The 21,274-nt window shown below is 47.0% G+C and overlaps 1 protein-coding gene across 6 annotated transcripts in view; it reads right to left on the bottom strand.

Moving 5' to 3' along the window:
• Positions 1 to 11,400: 11,400 nt before the first annotated feature.
• Positions 11,401 to 21,274, bottom strand: part of ABTB3 (ankyrin repeat and BTB domain containing 3) — a 328,126-nt gene continuing 318,252 nt past the window's right edge. For all 6 annotated transcript variants that reach the window (XM_061417216.1, XM_061417217.1, XM_061417218.1 and 3 more), the window contains 2 exons: positions 20,059 to 20,172; positions 11,401 to 13,572 (listed from right to left, as the gene is read on the bottom strand). In XM_061417216.1, the coding sequence (XP_061273200.1) occupies positions 13,363 to 13,572; positions 20,059 to 20,172 (324 nt within the window). In that variant the 3' untranslated portion in view covers positions 11,401 to 13,362. The remainder of the gene's footprint in view (positions 13,573 to 20,058; positions 20,173 to 21,274) is intronic.

Raw genomic sequence — 21,274 nt, 5'->3', positions numbered from 1 at the left:
ACTGTACCTTCCTCACTGGACAATTAAAGGATTTTACCCAACCGTGGGCTTCCCAGTTAGTGTTAGTGGTAAAGAACTTGCTTGCCGATGCAGGAGATAGAAGGGATACAAGGTCAGTCCCTGGGTGGAGAAGATCCCCTGGAGGAGGGAATGGCTACCCACTCTAGTATTCTTGCCTGGAGAATCCCATGGACAGAGGAGCCCCAAGGGCTGCAGTCCATGGGGTTGCAAAGAGTCAGACATGACTGAAGTGACTGAGTTCCCACCCAGCGATACACAACCTCAGCTCATGCTGCATCCTGCCTGCATCCATGACCCTCCATCAACACAATCGATCAAGTAGTGAGGTGACCCCCATACATTAAGTCACAAACAAAGGCCAGTCCGTCTAACCCCAGGCTGCCACTGAGGACCCTTCCCTGCAGTTCAACCCTGAACCACTGATTTGATGTTGTCCAACGTCCTAACTTTCTGCTGCCTGGGCATCACAGTTATTTACTTATTTCCCTATTTCACTTAAAAAAAAAAAGCACTTGCTGGGCTTTCTCAGTCTGCTCTTGTTCCCCCAAACACAGATATTTTGAAGATGAAGATGCTGTATGTACAGTAGGAAATGGGACAAACAGAACGATGTTTCAGTTCCAGCTGCTACTGCTGCTGCTGCTAAGTCGCTTCAGTCGTGTCCGACTCCGTGCAACCCCATAGGCGGCAGCCCACCAGGCTCCTCTGTCCCTGGGATACTCCAGGCAAGAATACTGGAGTGGGTTACCATTTCCTTCTCCAATGCATGCATGCATGCAAAGTCGCTTCAGTTGTATCTGACTGTGTGCGACCCAATGGACAGCAGCCTACCAGGTTCCTCTGTCCACGGGATTCTCTAGGCAAGAATACTGGAGTGGGTTGCCATTTCCTTCTCCTCGGTTCCAGCTGGTCTATTACAAAAACAAAACAAAGAACAGCCATGAAAAACCTCGGGTGCCTGTGGAAGTGTGAGGAGCTTCTGGTGGTTTATTCTTGAGGTGCTTCTGAAAGGTTGCAGCCAAAAGCAAAATTCATGTTCAAGGTGGTCTTAGAAATTGGGAGCAAACAAGTCTCTTGTCCTCCAGGTGGAAGTCAGATAAAGAGTCTAGTTGCTGCGCTGCCCTGGGCCGTGGAGGGAATAAAGGGGGCCTTCAACCGCAGGCTCTGTGAGCCTTTCCTCGTTTAGAAAGCTCTAGGGACTTCCCTGGTGGTCCAGTGGCTAAAACTCCAAGCTCCCAATGCAGGGGGCCTGGGTTCAATCCCTGGTCTGGGAACTAGATCCATATACTGCAATTAGGGTTGAAGATCCCAAGTGCTGCAACTAAGACCCAGCACAGCCAAATAAGACAACAACAACAACCGAAAAACCATTAAGAAGCAGTGGAGTCTTTGAAGCCTTTCTCAGCTTTAACAAGAGACTCAAACCCCAAACTCCCAAATTTAGATTGTTCCCTGTGCAGGGAAAGAGGCATAAATCCAATTCTGTGTTAACACAACCACATTCTGCTCCCCACGTCCTGCGGTAACAGAGTCTTGGAAGCCAGGAGATGCTTCATAGGTATGTGCCCTGGGGAAGTGATGGGAAGTTACTCCATCACTGAGTAACTCTTTGGGGGTGAAGTCAGCCTTCAAGAAACTTCCCTCTGATGCTTTTTCTATTTATCCACAAGGCTAGAGACTTAGGTCAGTGGGACCTTGGCCCAATAAAAGTCATATTTCTGAATTGGGAAAGGGGCGGGCTCAGAGGCATAAATGGGCCAATCACGTCTCCTGTTTGACCCATTGCCTGGCAAAGCATGATCACAACTGGTGACCCATCTGCCAAAGAGACATGGGGTTGATCCTGGGGTAGTGGGTCCCTGGAGGCTGTCTGCCCACCTCTCACCACCTCACTTTGCACGGAATCGGCCAGGCAGTAACTTGGTGCCCAGGCTGTGCCTGTGCGTCAGGGAGCACCTTGAGGGACCCATCATACTCCTCTCTGTCCCCAGTGAAATCAATACCCATGAAATATTGGCTGATCTGATCAAAACCCTGATAGCACTCAACACTCCTTTCTCCACCAAACAAAACTCACAACAAAACTACATCCCGAAGCAGCTGACCTTGGACTAATAGCTCACCATAGATATACACGATTAACCTCTGTCTTAGCCCATAAGGCTTTTTCTTCCTCTTCCGAATAGTCATCTGAATGGTCATTTTTAAAGCACTGGGGAGAAGAGAAGCATCATGCTTTCCCCAGCTCTCTTTATAGAAGGCAATGAATGAAGAGGTATGGGTTTGCTTAGAAGTCAGATTAGCCCTGGTCCACAACCCAGCTCTGCACTTACCTTTTATTTATTTATTTTTAGAAATATTTATTTATTTATTTGGCTGCACCAGGTTTTAGCTGTGGCATGTAGGATGTAGTGCCCTGACCAGGAATCAAACCCGAGCCCCCTGCCTTGGGAGCGTGATGTCCTGGACACTGGACCACCAAGGAGTTCCCTGCACTGGCCTTTCAGCTTTGCTCTCTGTGCCTCAGTTTTCCCACGTGTAAGATGGAAACCCAGATCCTTATCAGGTAGGGTTCATGGTGAGGACTGAGATAGTGCATATAAAGTACTTGGTATAGTATCTGCCACATGATGAAAGCTGAATAAGGGTTTGATCTTACTATAATGTCCAAGTCAGAGCAATGCTGGGTTTTACCTGTTTTCATGTTTATATACATGCAGAATATCTTTCCATGGTAGGAATGTAAGTGATTTGCTGTGGTGATTGTTTACCTGTCAAAAAACCATTCTCTAAAACCAACACCATCCTGTCATGCCAATTTCTGCAAAGATATAAAAGAAGAACATGAAATATAAAGGAATGGGGAAAGGCCACTCTCCCACGCACTGAAAATGATATTTCGGTCACATAGAAGCGTCTCTGATGCAGTAAACAGAGGTTTCAAACTTGGGTGCCACTACCACCACCACTCGGATGAAATGTGACAGCGACTGACACTCACAGAGTAAGGTTCCTTACCTGAGAGCTCAGAGCAGGAGTCCCCGGAGGCTCCGGGGAGTGAGGCTGTCAAGAGGGTGTCCAACTGGAATCTGGTGGGTGACTCCTCAAACTCAACAGTGTAGTAAGGGGGAGCTGTCAGGCTGCCCAGGGCTGGATGACAGACAGAGCCACTGCTGGCCTTTGGGGACCCGAGCCTGTGCGGGAGCTGGATTTAACTGATCAGAGAGTGATAAGACCGGAGGCAACCAGCGCCAGGGTAGACAAACCCCAGTTTACCTCCTGATCTCCCTGTTTGCCCAGCCCTTGGTGAACACTGCATTCTGCATTTTGACAGAACCTTCCTCCTCACTCCCCCCACTGCTGCAAAAGTGCCTCTGCACCTCTGGCTTTATCAATGCAGTGACAGTCCCATTCTTCCTTTTCTTAATTTTAATTTTTTTGGCCATGCCATGCAGCTTGCAGAATCTTAGCTCCCCAACCAGAGACTGAACCTAGGTGCACAGCAGTGAAAGCACTGAGTCCTAACCACTGGACTACCAGGGAATTCCCCTGATGTTCCCATTCTGCAGGTGAGAAGACTGAGGCTGGCAGGGGACTCACTTACCAGGACTCGTGGCCAAACTAATGCACCACTCATGGTTTTTCTCTGAGTCTGCCTTTAAAAACGCATAAGAGTTGCGGCGTTAACACACATGATTTCACACACCTGGATATCTTTCTACTTTAAAAAATGGCCCTCCCTAACTTGATTGCTTTACTGAAATCTATTCTTTACCCCTTATAAAAAGAAGTCCCATTTTTCAGCGACTGAACTGCTTCTAGCTACTTTTTCTCTTTCCGGCTGGTGAGGCTTGGTAGAACATTTCTCTTCCTTCTGTATTTGATAAGTAAGACTAATGAATAGATCTGCCACTTCACTAACTGTATAAGGATAAATAAGGTGGCAGATTTTAATAAAATGAAGCCCTGGCAAAAGGTAAAGCCGGGAGATCAAATTCTATGTAAGATCTATGAAGATTGATTTCTTTCTTAAGGCCAAATTGATGATTACTATCAGAAGGAAAGAACTAATTAGGACAAAATCCCTGACTTGTAAGAGACCTCTAAATTCTACCCTGCTCCTGTTTACTGCTTGAATCTCTAGCAAGTGGTGGACCAGGATTTTCTTGAGTGCTTCTGGTGATGGGGAATTCACTACCTCATGAGAGAAGTCATTCATCTTGAGAAGGCTTTGTTCTGACTTCTAAAATTTCTTTTTTGTGCTTAGGTGAAATACTTGAAGAGTCCATCATTGGAACAGCTCTAATCCCTGTGGCCATACTGAATGTGGCTAATTCCTTTTATGTATGAAATCTCTTGGAGAAGGCAATGGCACCCCACTCCAGCACTCTTGCCTGGAAAATCCCATGGACGGAAGAGCCTGGTGGGCCACAGTCCATGGGGTCATTAAGAGTCGGACAAGACTCAGCGACTTCACTTTCACTTTTCACTTTCATGCATTGGAGAAGGAAATGGCAACCCACTCCAGTGTTCTTGCCTGGAGAATCCCAGGGACGGGGGAGCCTCATGGGCTGCCATCTATGGGGTCGCACAGAGTCAGACATGACTGAAGCGACTTAGCAGCAGCAGCAGCAGCATGAAATCTCTCCCTCAGAAGATGACCACGATGGTCACCCAAGTCCTCTCTTCTATGGAGAGAAGCAGCCCCACTTCTTCAGCTGTTCTGTCACTGTCCGATTATTTCCTTCTGATGAGGCTGCAGTTTCTCTGTGGCTTTTGTTACGTGCAGGGGACACCTGTCGTTTCATGGCCACCCATCATCTTTCTCTATTTGTAGAAATCCACGGTTTAGGTCCTGTCTCCCTAATGCGGCAGTAAGAACTGAAATTCCCAGCCTCCCCTGTACCGCAGACACAGTCCCATGTCTTAGGTTCCAGCAGTGGGCTTCACTGAGCTGAAACACTGTTCTCGCAGATGGAGGCAGAAGCACTGAGCATCTCAGGGAGGCTGAGTTCCTGGTGCAGGAATGATACAGGTGCTTGTGGGTGTAGTAGTCACAGAAATCAAGCCCCTGGTAACTGCAGACCTGCCGTTGTCAATTCCTGCCTTCGCAGTATCTGCTGGCAGCCCTGACAGCAATGGCTTCATCAGGACTTTTCTGTGTCACGGTTTGTAAGTTATTCCTAAAAGCCTCGTCTTTCTCTAACCCTCTCAACAATTGCATGAATCATCTATGGGAGCATATTCACTACCATGCGTAAAGTAGGTAACAAATGGGAATTTGATGCATGACTCAAGGAACTCAAAGCTGGGCTCTGTAACAACTAAAGCAGTGGGAGTGGGTGGGATGCGGGAGGGAGGTTAAGGAGAGAGAGGTCATATGTGCACCTGTGGCTGATTCATGTTGATGGATGGCCGAGGCCAATACAGTATTGTGAAGCAATTTTCCTTCAATTAAAAAAATAAGTTTGGGAAAAAAAATAATATCTTTGAATAAATTCTTTTTTTGTCTTAAATTAGCTGGAGTTGCTTGCTGCTGGGAACCCTGATTCATCCAGGCCCTCACTGGACACACAGCTCCAGCAGGGATCCCTCCAGAGCACAGAGAACCATCCCAGCCATCCTGCTTCTACTGACGAAGCCTGGACCCAGATTAACTCTCCTGAGTGACCATGCCACACACCTGACTCACATTAAATTTAACGGTCAACTGAAACCCTCACACTTCTGGGGCAGGGACTCACTCCCTGGTCCAGGGAATTCCTAGGAAAACAGACTTTATGTAGTTCCTTATTACTTGTTCAATGGAAAATGGTGTCTGAGCTTCCCCCCACCCCCAACCACGATATTTAATGTATGAGAGTGATGCCTTTGAAGTGCTGAAAAAGTGCAGTCATTCCCTTGACAAGGAAAGGGAGGAATTATGGATGAAATCCTGCCCCCTCCCTCCCCTGCAGCACATGCTGTCAGAGTCTCAAGGTCACCCGGCAGCCGTCTCAGGCAGATGCTTCTCTCTTCCCTCTTCACTATCAAAGTGTTTTCAAGGGAACCACAGAAGGGACAGCTGCCTTTGATTGTTCCCTTCTTGATCCTCCTGGGTCCCTAACCACTCCCAGGGGTCTCCGTGAGTGCAGAAAGAGGCCTCATAAAACAGCCTTAAAATAAACAAGAATTTTCTCCTTTTCTTCTACTGCCTGCCCTGAAGGAAAAAGGGAAAAGAAAAGCGAGGGAGAGGGTGGGTGTTTGATGGCAGAGAGGAGAGTCCCTTATGCATCTTACAACATCAGTAAACACCTGTGAGATAAATACATTTGATTTAGACCCAACGTAGATCAGGAAAAAGGGAGGGTAGTATGAAGTTCTGTGCAAATAATTCCTTAGGGATAATTCTGAAACCACCTAGAAAAACAGAATTTGAAATGATTTCCCCAGATGTACTAAATGTCTTCATGGTCTGGGTCAGAAAGACAGGCTCATAATAATCCACCTGGCCTTTCAAAGGCCAGGTGATAGAACAAAAGCCCCAGGTTGGTCTGGCAGCAGGAAATGTTGGAGATGAATCTCCACACTCTACACCTTTGCTACTCAAAGTGCGGTCCCTGGACCAGCAGCATCGGCATCACCTGGATGCTTGTTCAAGATGCTGAATCTCAAGCTCGACCTAGCCCCACTGAATCAGAACCTGCATTTCAATGAGATGCCCCGTGATGTATATACAAAGTGAATGTGAGAAACCTTTTCCAATACCGTCAATGAGATGTTTGGGAAAAGTCAGTCAGTCTTAGAAGGACCTTTCTGCAGAGCTGAAAGACCCAAGTGAGCCCAAGTGAGAGCAGTGGCTCTCAGTGATTCATCACCCACACAGAACTGTAGGACTAACATCATGGACAGCCTCCCCTCAGTGCTGTGGGGTGGGGCAGTCGTGTCCAGCTCTCAGGAGACACCGTTGTCTGGGAGCTCTGACCAGAGAGGCAGCTGCCACAGCCAAGCTGTCTCACTGCCATACTTCCTGACACGCTTGTGCTTTTGGTAAAAAGGAGATGGGACACTGGGGAATACTACTGAGCAACACAAAAGGAACAAACCCTTGACACACGCAATATTAATTCTTGGATGGATCTCAAGGGCATTGTGTCTGAGTGAAGAAAGCCACTTATTATATGGTTCCACTTATAGGACATTCTCAAGATGACAACACTACAGAGGAAAACAGATCAGTGGTTGCCAGGGGTTCGGGATGGTGTGTGTGCAGGAAGCGGGTAGGAGTGACTATCAAGGGGCAGCACGAGGGGGAATCTTTGTGCGGATGGAATAATGATTGTGGTGGCGGTTAAACACACGTACCACGTCATAAATGGCTTAGGGCCATAAACTCACATTGTGCCCATGGCTGTTTTCATGTCTGATACTATACTGGAGGCCCTTGAGATGTTCCCACTGGGGGAACTGGGTGAAGGGCATACAGAACCTCTCTGGACTCTCCTTGCAACTTCCTGTGAATCTATATTGAGAAACAAAAAGTTAAGAAAACAAAAGGAGATGGCAGTCATGAGGCCATGATCTGGTGAGATGCATCCTTATAGTGACATATCCTGGGGGCCTTGTTTGTGCTTATGCTCAGTCGCTAAGTCGTGTCTGACTCTTTGAGACCTCATGGACTGTAGTCCGCCAGGCTCCTCTGTCCATGGGATTCTCCAGGCGAGAATACTGGAGTGGGCTGCCATTTCCTTCTCCAAGGGGTCTTGCCAACCCAGGGATCGAACTTGTGTCTCCTGCTTGGCAGGTGGATTCTTTGCCATTGAGTCACCTGGGAATCCTGGAAGACTTGTTGCAAGGCTTCTTTACTTTCCTGCCTGTTTTAACAGAAGACATCATCATCATACTCTGAGGTCCCTTTTCCTAAGTCCTCCTGCATGCAGTCCAGAACGTTCTATCACACTTAAACCGCATCACCACCATTCTGAGATATCTATCTATCTAATGTGTAAATGTAGTAAGAGGAGCGTGTGTGACATGTCCCAGCAGAACATCAGCTCAGAAAGACTCTCATTTTGAGTTGAGGAAACAGGTTTAGAATGGAGAAGAGGCCCTGCCAAGCTCACCCGAGCAGCTGACGGCAGCGATGGGCCCAGAGGTGAAATCTGGTGGCCAGCCTGGAGCCCCTGTGTTGTACCACCTGCCTCCTGTCTTTGCAGCTGAGTACCAGAGATTTGCAATGGCATTAAAATTCAGAATGCATCCAAAGGTTAACTCCGAAAAGCAACATCCAAAGAACGTATCAGCGACATCAGGGCATCTCTTTTAATTGCCTATTCACGCAGGCAGATAGTCTTTTCATATTGAGAGCTAAACTTAGAGATGTGTCCTTTTGCGGGGCTCTGTTATCTGACTGCCTCATCAGGAATGGGAACTAATGTGCAATGTGATTGCTGAGTTTGAGTTCTATTTTTTTTTCCCTATGAAGCAGGAAGTTTAAAATGTGCTGGGTTATTTTTAAAGAGGGTGAAAAAATAGGCATCCTACCAGCTTCTGTAACAGCCCTGTCGAAAGGCACGTGCTGCTTTATTCAGGCACTGGCCAGCTGGGAGGAACAGGAGTGGCTTGAAGTCTCACTGGGGAGGTTTCCTGGTGGACGGATTGGGGATGAGTGTCCCTACACTCAAGTGGTGGCAGAGGACATGGGCTTAGTTGCTGACTTGATGCGGACAGAGATCTTGGGGTTTTTTTTGGCAGTGATATCTAGTAGTTTGTTTCCTTTAGGAATTTCATGCTCGTGATCAGTCGTATCAGACACTTTGCGACCGCGTGGAGTGTAGCCTGCCAGGCTCCTCTGTCCTTGGGATTTGCTAGGCAAGAATACTGGAGTGGGTTGCCATTTTCTGCTCCAGGGGATCTTCCCGACACAGGGACCGAACCCCATGTCCCCTGCGACTCCTGCCCTGTCAGGTGGATTCTTTACCACTGCGCGCTGCCTGGGAATGACCGCCCACTCCAGTATTCTTGCCTGGAAAATCCCATAGACAGAGGAGCTCACTGACTCGATGGATGGGAGTCTGAGTGAACTCCGGGAGATGGTGATGGACAGGGAGGCCTGGCGTGCTGGGATTCATGGGGTCGCAGAGTTGGACACTACTGAGCGACTGAATTGAACTGAAGCAACCTAGTGTGCAGGCATGAAAGAAAATCTAGTTGAACTTGGTTTCATTAAGTTAAACATTTCTTGCTCACCGACATTGCATAGGGTACTGTCCTAGGAACAAGATTTGCAACACAATTGTTTTGGTGCAATTTTCTCACAGCTCCTGGAAGAGCAGCAAAACCCTAGAGAATCATAAACCACCATGGGGGAACACTGCAGCAGAAAGTTCCAGAAATGAATGGCAAACAGGTCAATCTTCCTTGTGTGAGTTATCAGTTTCCTCTTCTCTCTGCCCAGTCTCAGAAGTTCAGAACGCCTTTTCTCTGCTACTGCAAGTGGAAGCCCTGTCAAAATACCTTCTCTAATATCCTCCCAACAACCCTGTTAACTAGCTATTTTTTTTTTTAATGCAGTTTAAAAAAGATGAAAATGAGAACTAGATGGTGCAGTAACTTGTCCATCAGTTCAAAATGAATCAGGGGCTGAATCAGCTGAGACCACGAACGTTTCAGGTTTCAGACCTGCATTGGATCCTGGTGCTGTGGAGAAGCTGGGAAATTTCTCCCTGACTTGAGCCCTGGGGCCAACAAGCCCAGGAAACGCTCCCCCAGTTGGGGAGGGTGTCCACCTGGGGCCAGTGGGAAAGGGAGTCAGGAGTGGGAGGATGTGAATACATCTCTGACCACTCAGCTGGGACTGAGGCTGGCGTATGTAAGGCCAGGGGCAGGGGGAGGTGAGTTGGGACCCCAGGATGATTGAAACAGATTTTTTTTCTCAAAGACTCACCTAGGATCCTTACCCTATATCCATGCCCAGAGCACACAACCTGAGGTTAGTAAATACTGTGTGTTAACAGCCTACATGAGACAACCCTGAGTGAAACATCACCCAGCTGGAGTTAAAACTTTTTGCCTGAGGCTTCCCAGGAAATCTCAGGGGTGGAGAGGCTCGCAGATCTCCTCCAATCCTTACCTGTGGCCTGACCGCACTTTCTTCCAGCTTCTGCCTTCTTGTGTTGGGAGCTCACACCTTTATCTTGGTGCGATTTGGGTGAAGAATCCTTCTTCAGGGGAGAATGGGTGGCACTCAAACCTGGTGTATATAAGAACCATTGCAAGCTGAGAGGGAGGGGGCAGCAGAAGCCAAGTAGAGCCGTTTGTATTGATACTTGTGGCTGCAGGCGCAGGAGTCATGTGATTTCTCACTGCAAACGGAAGGGGTGCACGGAGCTGAGTGGCCGGTGGGGAGGCTCCCCTGCCTCCCCCAGATACTAAGGGGCCCTTGTACAGTGGCTAAGAACTGAGTGAAAAAGCCCCCTGCCGGAAAAGTGAAAGGCAAATGTTGCAGACACTTTAGCTTCCAAAAGGAACACATTAAATGCCTTCTTCACACTGATGCTACACAGAGGGTGATGCACAGTTAAAAATAAACTGACCTTCTGTTCTCCTGGCCTGACTCAGAATTCTGGTCCCTGGCACTCAGTTGCTTGGGTTGCTTCCTAAAGAAGAAACAGATGTCGAGTGCTAAGCAGGGGTGACCAGCCCTTGCCAGAGGTGCTTGTGACGTCTGCTGTGTACTGGGCCTCACTGTCCCAGGCTCCAGGGGACTGCCTGGGCCTCTCCCCAGCTCCCCAGAGGTCTCAGTGGGTACAGCAGGAGTCCTCTTCTCCACCAGACCTGGGCTGGGTCAGGAGCCAGAGGGGATCAGCTGGAGACTTGGTTTGACCTCCCAAGGGTGAACTTTGACCCTCCATGACCCTCACCCCAATCCCAGAATGCTACCCCCATCCATAAACATCATTTCATGCTGGCCCTTGGGGCGGGGCATGCCAGGTTGAGACAACCTGTTTTCCTCCACTTCCCACCCCTCCCCTCCCAAATCTTGGTCAAGGCACGCAAGTGACACTCAGAACTCCACTCTCCGTGGACGTGTTCACTGCAGGAGGCAAAAGTACTTCCAAGTGGCACCTATATGTCCTCTGCCTGACGGGAAGGAAATCCAAGGGTAGCACCCAGAGGCGTCTGCAGTCCCAGGGGGCTAGAGCTTGGTTAGCCAAGTTCTAGTTGGCAGAGCAGAAGGTGCTCAGCGACACGAGCACCTATCTTGTGCCTTCTAGATAGCGCCTTCATTTCCCTTGACTTTTTTCCTGCGGGGTCATCTTTTCCGATTTCTTAACCGAGTGACTTTCTTAGGCTACAGCTGGGTACGAGTTCACAGGTACCATAAAAACAATGCGCGGCTTGGGAAAATCATTTCTTTTAATGACAGAGAAAGCACACCAAACTATAACAGAAGCCCATCAGGAGTTGCCACTGTACATAATCAATGCCCAAAGGCCCTGAGCTAGCATCAGACATTCACAGGGAAGTCAGGTGCAGTTAAGGAAACATCCAGGCAGCATCTCTGAGGACAGGAGGAGGTGAGAGACAGCGAAGACTCAGGACATGCTGTGTATCTGTAACTTGGATTCCTCTGTAGACAGTTTGTTTTTCCCCCCTTCCTCATTGGATGGTAGGGGCTGGGGAGGTTTGCAAACGACCAAGTGGAAGAGAAGCCTTGCATCAGCATCAGAGAAGAGCCAATACTGTAGACGGACGTGGCCCGTGTACGCCATGGGTCATACCCAAGAAACAGGACTTGACCTTGGTCCTCTGAACAACGGCTCAGGGGCTAGTACAACGTTTGAACAGCAGCTCCTTTAGACTCTGGGGTCTGTGCACAAGTTCCCAAAGGCATGCTAGGAAATATGTTTATCAACAAAACTTTGCCATCCCAAAGGGTAAGAGTCATTCTCCTAGTTTTTAACCGCATGTTATCTAGGTTTCAAATGAAAGGACAAGAAAGAAAAGGCAGCAACTCAGAGATTGTTTGGAATATTGTGGCACTTCACTAATCTCTTCTGCTTATAATATATGGCAGAGCAAACGGAACCCTGTCGATATAAACTTTCATTATAGATAACCCTATACTGTACACTCTTGGAATACAGAGAGAATCCATCCTATCATACATCTTTCATCTTTAAAAATAATCTAACATAGTCATATTCTCTGGCTAGTAACAAACTATTAACATCTTCTGAGAATACAGAGAGAACTCTGGGATTAATAGTAAATTCTCCAACGTGCCCTGCCCCCCATCCCCTATGCAGCATCATCTATGAACACATTTCTGCAACAGCATCTCAGGGACATTCATAACTATGGAAGGGAATGGATATGTTAGTTTCACCAAATGGACTTTTAGCAAGAAGTGATGGGACATTTTTACCTTGGCAAAAATGAAGCACAAACATAACAGTTTACAGGTTCGGGCCATGCAAATGCATGTGTGAATTTTTTAATGTGGGGGGATTTTATTCTCACCCCGAAACCACAATCAGCATGCAGGTTTTTTTTTCAACTATTGAGTTAGAGATAATTGTTGGCAGTGCAGCTCTTTTGTGTAACCATGATCACTAAGGCAAGGTTATTATTTCACCTTGTGTAGAATATCAGCAATATCTTGTCAGATGCATGTTTATACAGTACAGATCTGCTACTTACTGTTTTTTTCTTCAAAAAAGAAAATAAATCTCAAAACACAGATCCCTAAACACAATTCAGTTGAAAATGAACTGTTAAGCTTTTAGAAATATATTTTAAACTACAAGGCTGCCCTGTTTTTGGGGTTTTTTATATGAACATTTTAAAAAGTTCCCACCCCTAAAAATTTGTCTTCGTTATTGGTAACAGTCTCACCAATTTGCTATCATGTTGACTCTTACGGAACTGCAGCTACTAAGGTCCTTAATGTGTAATAAATATAATGCTATTCAGGGTCAGTACGGTGAAGTTCTCCAACTGTCAGCCTGGAACCTGAATGACCTTTAGTCCTCAGTCCACCCACTGGGCAGAGGCCCTTGGCAAGGGGTGTCCAACTGCCGCAGGGGGGGGCTTTCAGATGAGGCCAGTGTGGCTGCCCCCCGGCCTTCTACCTCTGGATCCGGGTGCACTCGGATCTGTAGGCCAGTGACATGTCCTTTGTTTCTCAACAGGAGCTCACGAGAGCTGCATTTGCTTTGTCAAGAGCAGCTGAGGCAGTAGAGGCAGCTCCTTGGCTCAGCCAAAAACAGATGCCAGGTGAGATTTGCAGGTTCGTGTGAAGCCAACGCAGCAGCAGAACTGGCAAGTCCCCGGGGAACATTCCCTGGACCGGACGTCTCATACAACAGAACCTTTGGAAGATGACAAGTGGATTGACTGAATCCTGATGGCCAACGTCCTCTGTAAGTCCTGCAGCACATCCTGGCCCGTGCCCTCGCCATTTTTGTCATATAGGAGCTGCTTGAAGGCTTCATTTTCGATAAGGACCATCATGTTTTTGAGAAAGTAGCCTTCGCAATATGCTGACAGCTCTGTGACTCCAAGAAACTGTGGAGAGGAAGCACGAGATGGTTATGTTTCTGAAAGCACCTGTTTTCATCTATATTCTGGTGAATACCTATTAAGGTAGCTTGACCGTGACAGTGGCCCTGATTCTGCGTCCTTTATTGTATTCACCCCAGTGGACATGACCTTGTAGCTCCTCCCATCGGAGGGCTGAGTTCATTTCTCCACGCCTTGGCCTTGTGAGTTGCTCTGGCTAAGAGGATGTAGCTGTGTGAGAGGTGCCAGTTTGGAGCTGGCTTGAAGTGTCTGTCTGTGCTTCTGCAAGCCCTCTCCCTGCCTGCAGACACAGTTCTAATCTCTTTACATGATGCAGGCATGCTAAGTTGCTTCAGTTGTGTCCGATTCTCTGCAACCCTATGGGCCACATCCCTCCAGGCTCCCTGTCCATGGGATTCTCCAGGCAAGAATACTGGAGTGGGTTGCCATGCCCTCCTCCAGGGGATCTTTCTGACCCAGGGATCAAACTCGCATCTCTTACATCTCCTGTATTGGCGGGCAGGTTCTTTTCCAGTAGCGCCACCTGGGAAGCCCCCATAGAAGCTGCTAAATATCTTACCATGCAGAGGACAGACCCCTCGGCAGACAATTACGTAGCTCACATTATCAATAGTGCTAACGCTGAGAAACTGATGGAGAGACATAGTTCCTGACAGACTAAACCAATACAGCAGGGCTGACATCAACCTGCCTCATGTTACAACCCCAAGCAGAAGACTTGGCAGACGGCAGACACCGTACGGATTTGCTGAATGTGTGAATGAGCAGTTCACTCTCACAGTTACAGTACCAGCAGCAAATATGTATTGAGAGCATCATGCTTAGACACTTTATGTGCATCATCTCATTTAATCTTCAAATTTCCTTGAGGCAGGTACTGTTACCACCTCTGACTTATAGATGAGGAAACTGAGACAAGAGAGTAGCTGACAAAAATTCAGACAACATGTCAAAGGCAGAACCAGGAGGTGAACTCTGTAACTCAAGTCTTGAAGGCTGTGTGTTTAACCATTAGGATGCACTGCCTCTAGCCTGATACCATTAAATCTCGGAAACGTGCTTGCTAGAGGAATTCACGTTTGAGATGAAGAAACAAATGTGGGTATGAGGGCTGGCTGTCTGTCTTCAGGCCTTTTCTTTGGTTTTCAAAGCTTGCAAGTCTCTCTCTTGCCATGAGCTGCATGCTCAGAAGTTAGTTATGTGCTCCCTGAGATGATATCCTGCTGCTTTATTTAGATGCTGAATTATCTAAATTATCTGAATGTGGAATTCTTTGTTCTGAACTCCCTGATATTCTGTCCATTAAGCCACAGATGCATTTCCAGCTGCTTGCTGTGGATGGTGGAATGATAATGAGGCAGTGCCAACAGGGCAATGGAGGAATGAGTGGGAGACTTGGATTCAAATCAGGGCTCCCCCATTCTGAATTTGTACCAAAGCTGCTTTATTTGGCCTTTGGCTTTAGGTTCCTTATTTTCAAACTGGAAATTATGTCCTCGCATCATGGACCTGTTGGGGGTACTGAGTGGAACGTAACTGATGGTGGGACTCTGTCATCTGCACACTTAGGGAAGGCAGGATAGCAAGGGCACTGAGGGAGGGGGCTCTGGAATTTACTCCAGACTGTACCATTCCAGCCATCTGCTGCTGGGTGAGCTATTGAACCTCTGTGTCCCAGTAGTCCTATCTCTAAAATGGGGGCAAATAATAATACCCACCTAATAAGCTGTTGCTGGCCTTAGGTGAGGTGATACATGGCACATTCGGAACAGTGGCTGTTTGCAGTCAGCATCAGCACTCACTCAATATTAGCTGTCATGCTAAATGTACACTATTTATAATTATTACTCTCATCTCACTCATTTATATCCAGGGTCCCACGTGGACAAAGTAGTGGCTAGGTTAGGATAAGGGGAATTGGCTGTATCTACAGAACCTAGTTCAGCTAACTGGCCCATAGTAGGACCAAGCTTGTAACCTTGAACTCACTGACCCCATGTGATAATTCAGTGAGCCAATGACCTGTCTTCATAAAAATCATATGCAACTTTGGGCAGGTCAAATCACTTCTCTGGGCCTCAGTTTCCCAAACCACAAAATGTGGGGGCTTGGACTAGTGAGTACCATGCTCTTGAGTATTTAAGACGTGGACATACCAGCTTATTCTGTGAGAGGCTTAGGGAGCTTATTGAGGTTTATCAAGTGAGTAGGTTTGTTATTACCCAAATGTTACACAGATGCATAGTATCCTGGAGCTGGAAGAGTTCTTGCTGCTGCTGCTGCTAAGTCACTTCAGTTGTGTCCGATTCTGTGCGACCCCATAGACGGCAGCCCACCAGGCTCCTCCATCCCTGGGATTCTCCAGGCAAGAATACTGGAGTGGGTTGACATTTAGGAATGTTTTAATTCTTTCAAGATGAATCCAGTTTTTTGAGTTACAGAGAAAAGGCCTCATTGTACATGTGGGGAAACTGAGGCTCAGAGTTGCCTATCTCTGATTCTGGGGACAAGAGAGTCCCCTTCTCTTACCACTCCTAGCTACTTGCTTTGTATAGGAGCGTTTCTTATTGTAAGCTAGTGTAATTAGAGAATAATAAGTACTTTCATGCGAAGAGTTGACTCATTGGAAAAGACTCTGATGCTGGGAGGGACTGGGGGCAAGAGGAGAAGGGGACAACAGAGGATGAGATGGCTGGATGGCATCACTGACTCGATGGACGTGAGTCTCAGTGAACTCCGGGAGTTGGTGATGGACAGGGAGGCCTGGCGTGCTGTGATTCACAGGGTTGCAAAGAGTCAGACACGACTGAGCGACTGAACTGATCTGATCTAAGTTTATACATGGTGATATTTACTGAATGGTGACTATACATCATATGCTTGCCTACTTTTACATATCTAATTACAGACAGAACTGGGACTGGAACTCTCACCATCTAGACCAACAGTTGATAAACTACAGGCCTCAGTGCCAAATGTGGCCCACTATCTGGTTTTATAAATAAAGTTTTATTAGGACATAGCCACACCCATTCATTTGTATATTGTCTCTGGCTGCTTTTGCGCTACAAAGGCAGAGCTGAGGAGGATCAAAGTGACCACATGGCCTCTGTGAATATATTTACCTGGATCGTCACAGAAGAATTTTGCTGACTCCTGTCCTAGACAAAATTTTTTCAAGTGCAGAGACCATGTCTTACCAGATGTGTATTACACATCTGAATACACACATTCAAATATGTATACAATTCCTGGTAAATAGTGGGCACTCAATAAATACTAGGGAACAAATCCCTTGGTTTCCAAACCCATGTTCTTCTCATCACAGTGCCCCATTGAGTTTACTGCCTTAGCTTAGATTCAATTTGATGAACAGGCTTGTTCTTTTTCTCAAGCTGAAAGACACCCTGCAAGAGCCATCAGAAGCTCCAGAGCCTCTTCTTCATGACTGAATAGTTTGGGACAGCTTTGCTAGGAAAACAAAGATGATGAAGCCATGCATTTATGGGCTGGACTTCTCTTCTCAATAAAACTCCACAGATGTCGCCAATGGTTATGTGCACAACAGAAGTAATGCTGCCAAGAACTTGCTGATATTTGAAACATGGTTGTTAGTACCTAAATGCCTGTATTCTGAGGGTTCCAAACCAAGTGTTGGTTTCTTTCTTTTCTGGCTCTTTTACTAAACCAGCCTCAGTCTGCAGCACAATCTGCCAGTAACAGAATCCACATGGCAGGTGACTGTCAATGCTGCAGGATCCACAGCACAGGGGAAGCAGCGCATAGAGGGGGCACAGGGTAATGAAGGGCAGGTGTTGACCTTGGAAATGTCCCAGGATGAGGCTGAGAGGGTAGGCAGAGGCTGGCGTCTGCAAAAGGCCAAGCTCTGGCTGCAGAGGCACATACATGAAAGAGGCAGTTCTTTGCCATAGGTGCTGTAAGCCTGTAGCACAAACGTATTCCCAGTCCGGGCTCACGTTGCGTTGGCTGTGTTATTAAATAGCAAGAGAGCTACAGAAGCTGCCTGCCAAGGAGGCTGAAGTGATTAAAATGGGGCTGTGGCGTGCAGGCCTTGCTGCATTCCCAAGGACACAGGCCACGGCAAAGCCACTGTGGATGTGGGGTTCACAGGGCAATTTGGGCATCCATGGCCAGGGGACGGGGCAGAGGAAGGTGAAACTAATCAGGCCCTCTTCCTGGGTAGAGAGTTTTCTCTGGATGCTTTTTCTGCAAAGTAACCAGTTTAAGATAAAAAAATTTTTTTGTTGTGTCCCAGGAAACCAGGTTTTGGTAAAAGCCTCATTTAACCAAAACACCCACTGCTAGTGGGGAGCAAGTAGCCTCCCTGTATCTTTTGATTTACTAATGACCAATCAGAAAATCTTTTGAGTATCAAGAATTATCACAAATATTTCAAACATGTATTAGGCCAGACTGTAAACACAAGGAAGAACCTGTGCTCTGAAGTGAGGTTTACCCTTCTAGGCATATACACCCAAAGAACCGAAAGCAGAGACTGTAATGGATATTTGCACACCCCTGTTCACAGCAGCATTATTCACAGTAGCCAAGAGGTGGAAGCAACCCAAGTGTACACGGATGAATGCATGATATATGGTATATACATACAATGGAATATATTCAGCCTTAAAAAGAAATTAAATTCTGACACATGCTACATCATGGATGAACCTTAAAGACATTGTGCTAAATGAAAGAAGCCAGCCACAAAATAAGCCAAACAAATACTGTATGATTCCACTTAATATGAGGTACCCAGAGCAGTAGAACTCATAGAGACAGAGGGTAGGATGATGGCTGCCAGGGGCCATGGAGGAGGGGGGAATGGAGAGCTTGTATTTAATGGGTATAGAGTTTCAGTTTAGGAAGATGAAAAGTACTGGAGATGGATATTGATGATGGTTGTACAACAATGTGAATGTACTTAATGCCGCTGAGTTAGACACTTAGAAATGGTAAGTTTCATGGTAAACGGTAAGTTTCACATTGCATATATTTTACCACAGCGGAAAAAAAATCTCAGTCACAGTCGTGTGACCTTAAGCAAGTTACTTCACCTCTCTGAGCCTCTGCTTCCTTATTACAACATGGATTAATGAGAGGATTGTGGTGAGCATTAAAAAAGGTAATGCAACAAGGCTCTAAGCACAGGGGCTGTACATGAAAAGGGCTTAGAGAATGTTGACTTAAGACAAAATAATATCTCAACCATGACTTGTTTTTTTTTTTTAACAACAAGCAAAATAACTGTTATTCACATCAGTGGTTCCTCTACAGACTGTGGATGTGGGAGGCATATGTGCTGAGCTCCAGTTCTATCAAAGAGGCATGCTTTGTTTTAAATGAACTCCTAATTCATCTCATTGTTTCTTTCTAGCAGATGCTAATCCCCCTGTCCTGAGCACATGAACCAAAATGAAGTGGCACCTGGCCACATGATTTTAATCTCCACTTGTGAAATAAATTGGATGAAATTGGTGGTTCACTGATTTTACTCCAAAAACTGGAGTGAGGACTGGTCTTAGGGCTGAAATCACAACTGTCGCCCTAGGAGCCTGCTTAAAATATAGATTCCTGGATTCCCCAGCAGAGATATGGGATGAAAGGCCAAACAGAGATTCCAAACGCCTCCCCGGGTGTTGGGTCCACCTGAGTAGGAGGACTCCTTGGACTTCTTTAGCATTGACAACCTGTTCTCAACTTTGGCACATCTGAGAGTCACCCAGGAAGTTATGAAAAAAAATATCTCTTTTTCCCAGGTTCCACCCCCCAGAGACTGATGAATTGGTCTGTGAGAGGTCCCAGACATGGGGATTTTAAGTGAGTGCCCAGCTGATTCTTCGATGCAGCTAGTGTTGGGAACCTCAGTTCCAGAATAATGGTTCTCCCCCATGAACAACCCCAGAATCACCTGGAGGGCTTGCGAAGCTGCACACGACCAGGCCTCACCCCCCAGTTTCTGACTCAGTAGGTCTGAGTGGGGCCTCTAATGTGCATTTCTGACAAGCTCCCGGATGATGCTGGTGCTGCTGGATTGAAGACCGCTTGGAGAACCACTGTTCCAGAACTTTGCTGCTTAAGTGTGTGGCCTGTGGACTAGACCAGGTGCAGAGGCTTCACCTGAGAGCTTATAAGAAATGCAGAACCAGGGCCCAGCCTGGGCCTGCTGAAGCAGAGCCTGCAATGTGATTCATGCACACGCTGGAATTTAAGGATGTCTATGCTTTTAAAACTTCTGGCTTTCTGCTCCATTGTATTCTGGAGGGGCGTAAGAAGGGAAAGACATCTCTCTTAGAGCAGGAAGCAGACCTTAGGAAGAACGAGGTCAGCTCGGCCTGAATGCACAGACCCAGCATCTACCCTCTGCCCAGACTCAGAGCATCTGCAGAGAAAGCCTCTCCCACAAAAGTGCATGGGGCATGCTTGGACAACGAGAATGGGATTGATTACCTTGGCATGGTTGTAAATATCCACACAGTTGTCGGTATTGATGCTTTTTGCACAGATAATCTCACAGTGTCGCTGCAAAGCCTCCAGCTGGAAAAATTTAGCGGCAGACAGGAGCTAAAAAGCATAAAAAGAGCCTGTTAGAGGTTGGGAGGTGGAAGGAAAGCAAAGACTGTGGTGAGAAAACCCTTCATCTCCTACAGTGGAACCCAAGGTGCAGGCACTGAGAATAAAGGGTTGATACATCACTTTAAGGCACAAAGGTTACACAGGCGGCCTAGGACCCGGCAACAGAACTCGACTGTGGGGGCAGATGGCAGAGGGAAGGCGTGGGGTCGAAGTGAATCAGATTTGCATCTATTGCAGCAGAAGTCAATCAAAGATGCTTAAAATTGTTACGTCCAGAAATAAGGGTCAACGTTTTTATTTGTGTGTGTGCTCAGTTGAGTCAGACTCTTTGTGACCCCACGGATGTAGCCCACCAGGCTCCTCTGTCCATGGAATTTTCTAGGCAAGAATACTGGAGCCAGTTACCATTTCCTCTTCTAGGGGATCCTCCTGACCCAGGGATCCAATCTGTGTTTCTTGTACCTCCTGCATTGGCAGGCAGATTCATCACCACTGAGCCACCTGGGAAGCCTGAATGCTCTTAGTTAGCAGGATGGATATCGAGGTGACTCACTTCCTCTGTTCATTCAGGTCTCAACACAGATATCACCTCAGGTCTCCTCGCTCCATCACTGTCTGTCTCCCTTAACCTGTCTTAGTCTTCTTCACAGCCCTTCTCACACCAGACATGATGTCATGCCCATCACCTTCCCCAGAGACCGGGAGGGCAGGGATCTCTGCCCCTCTGCATCACAGTCATATCCCAGCCCTGAGCACGGTACCTGGCCTCGGAAGATGCTGAACAGAGGAAGGGGAAGAAAAGGACTGAAGCAAGAATTCAAAGGGATTGCCTTTGGGGAAAAGACTGAGGGATGGAAGGGAGATGGCTGGATGAGGGGCTTTTTAAGTATTACAAAGTTCTTCTGTATTATTTACATGATTGAAATGTATGTTCATTATTCTAATTTGAAAATAGCTTTTTAAAAGGTTTATAAAAGAGTCTGAGTCCTCAGAGTGCAGTCTAAGTTCTGAGGCTATGATTTGTCAGAGGAGTGGTCCAGAGGGACAAGAGAGGAACTTTGGGGGGTAGGGGAGTGACCACGGAAGTTTC

This window comes from Bos javanicus, chromosome 5 (genome assembly GCF_032452875.1).
Source record: "Bos javanicus breed banteng chromosome 5, ARS-OSU_banteng_1.0, whole genome shotgun sequence".
Lineage (NCBI taxonomy): Eukaryota > Metazoa > Chordata > Mammalia > Artiodactyla > Bovidae > Bos > Bos javanicus.
Note: the sequence above shows the minus strand (reverse complement) of the source record. Positions and strands in the feature narration are given on the sequence as shown.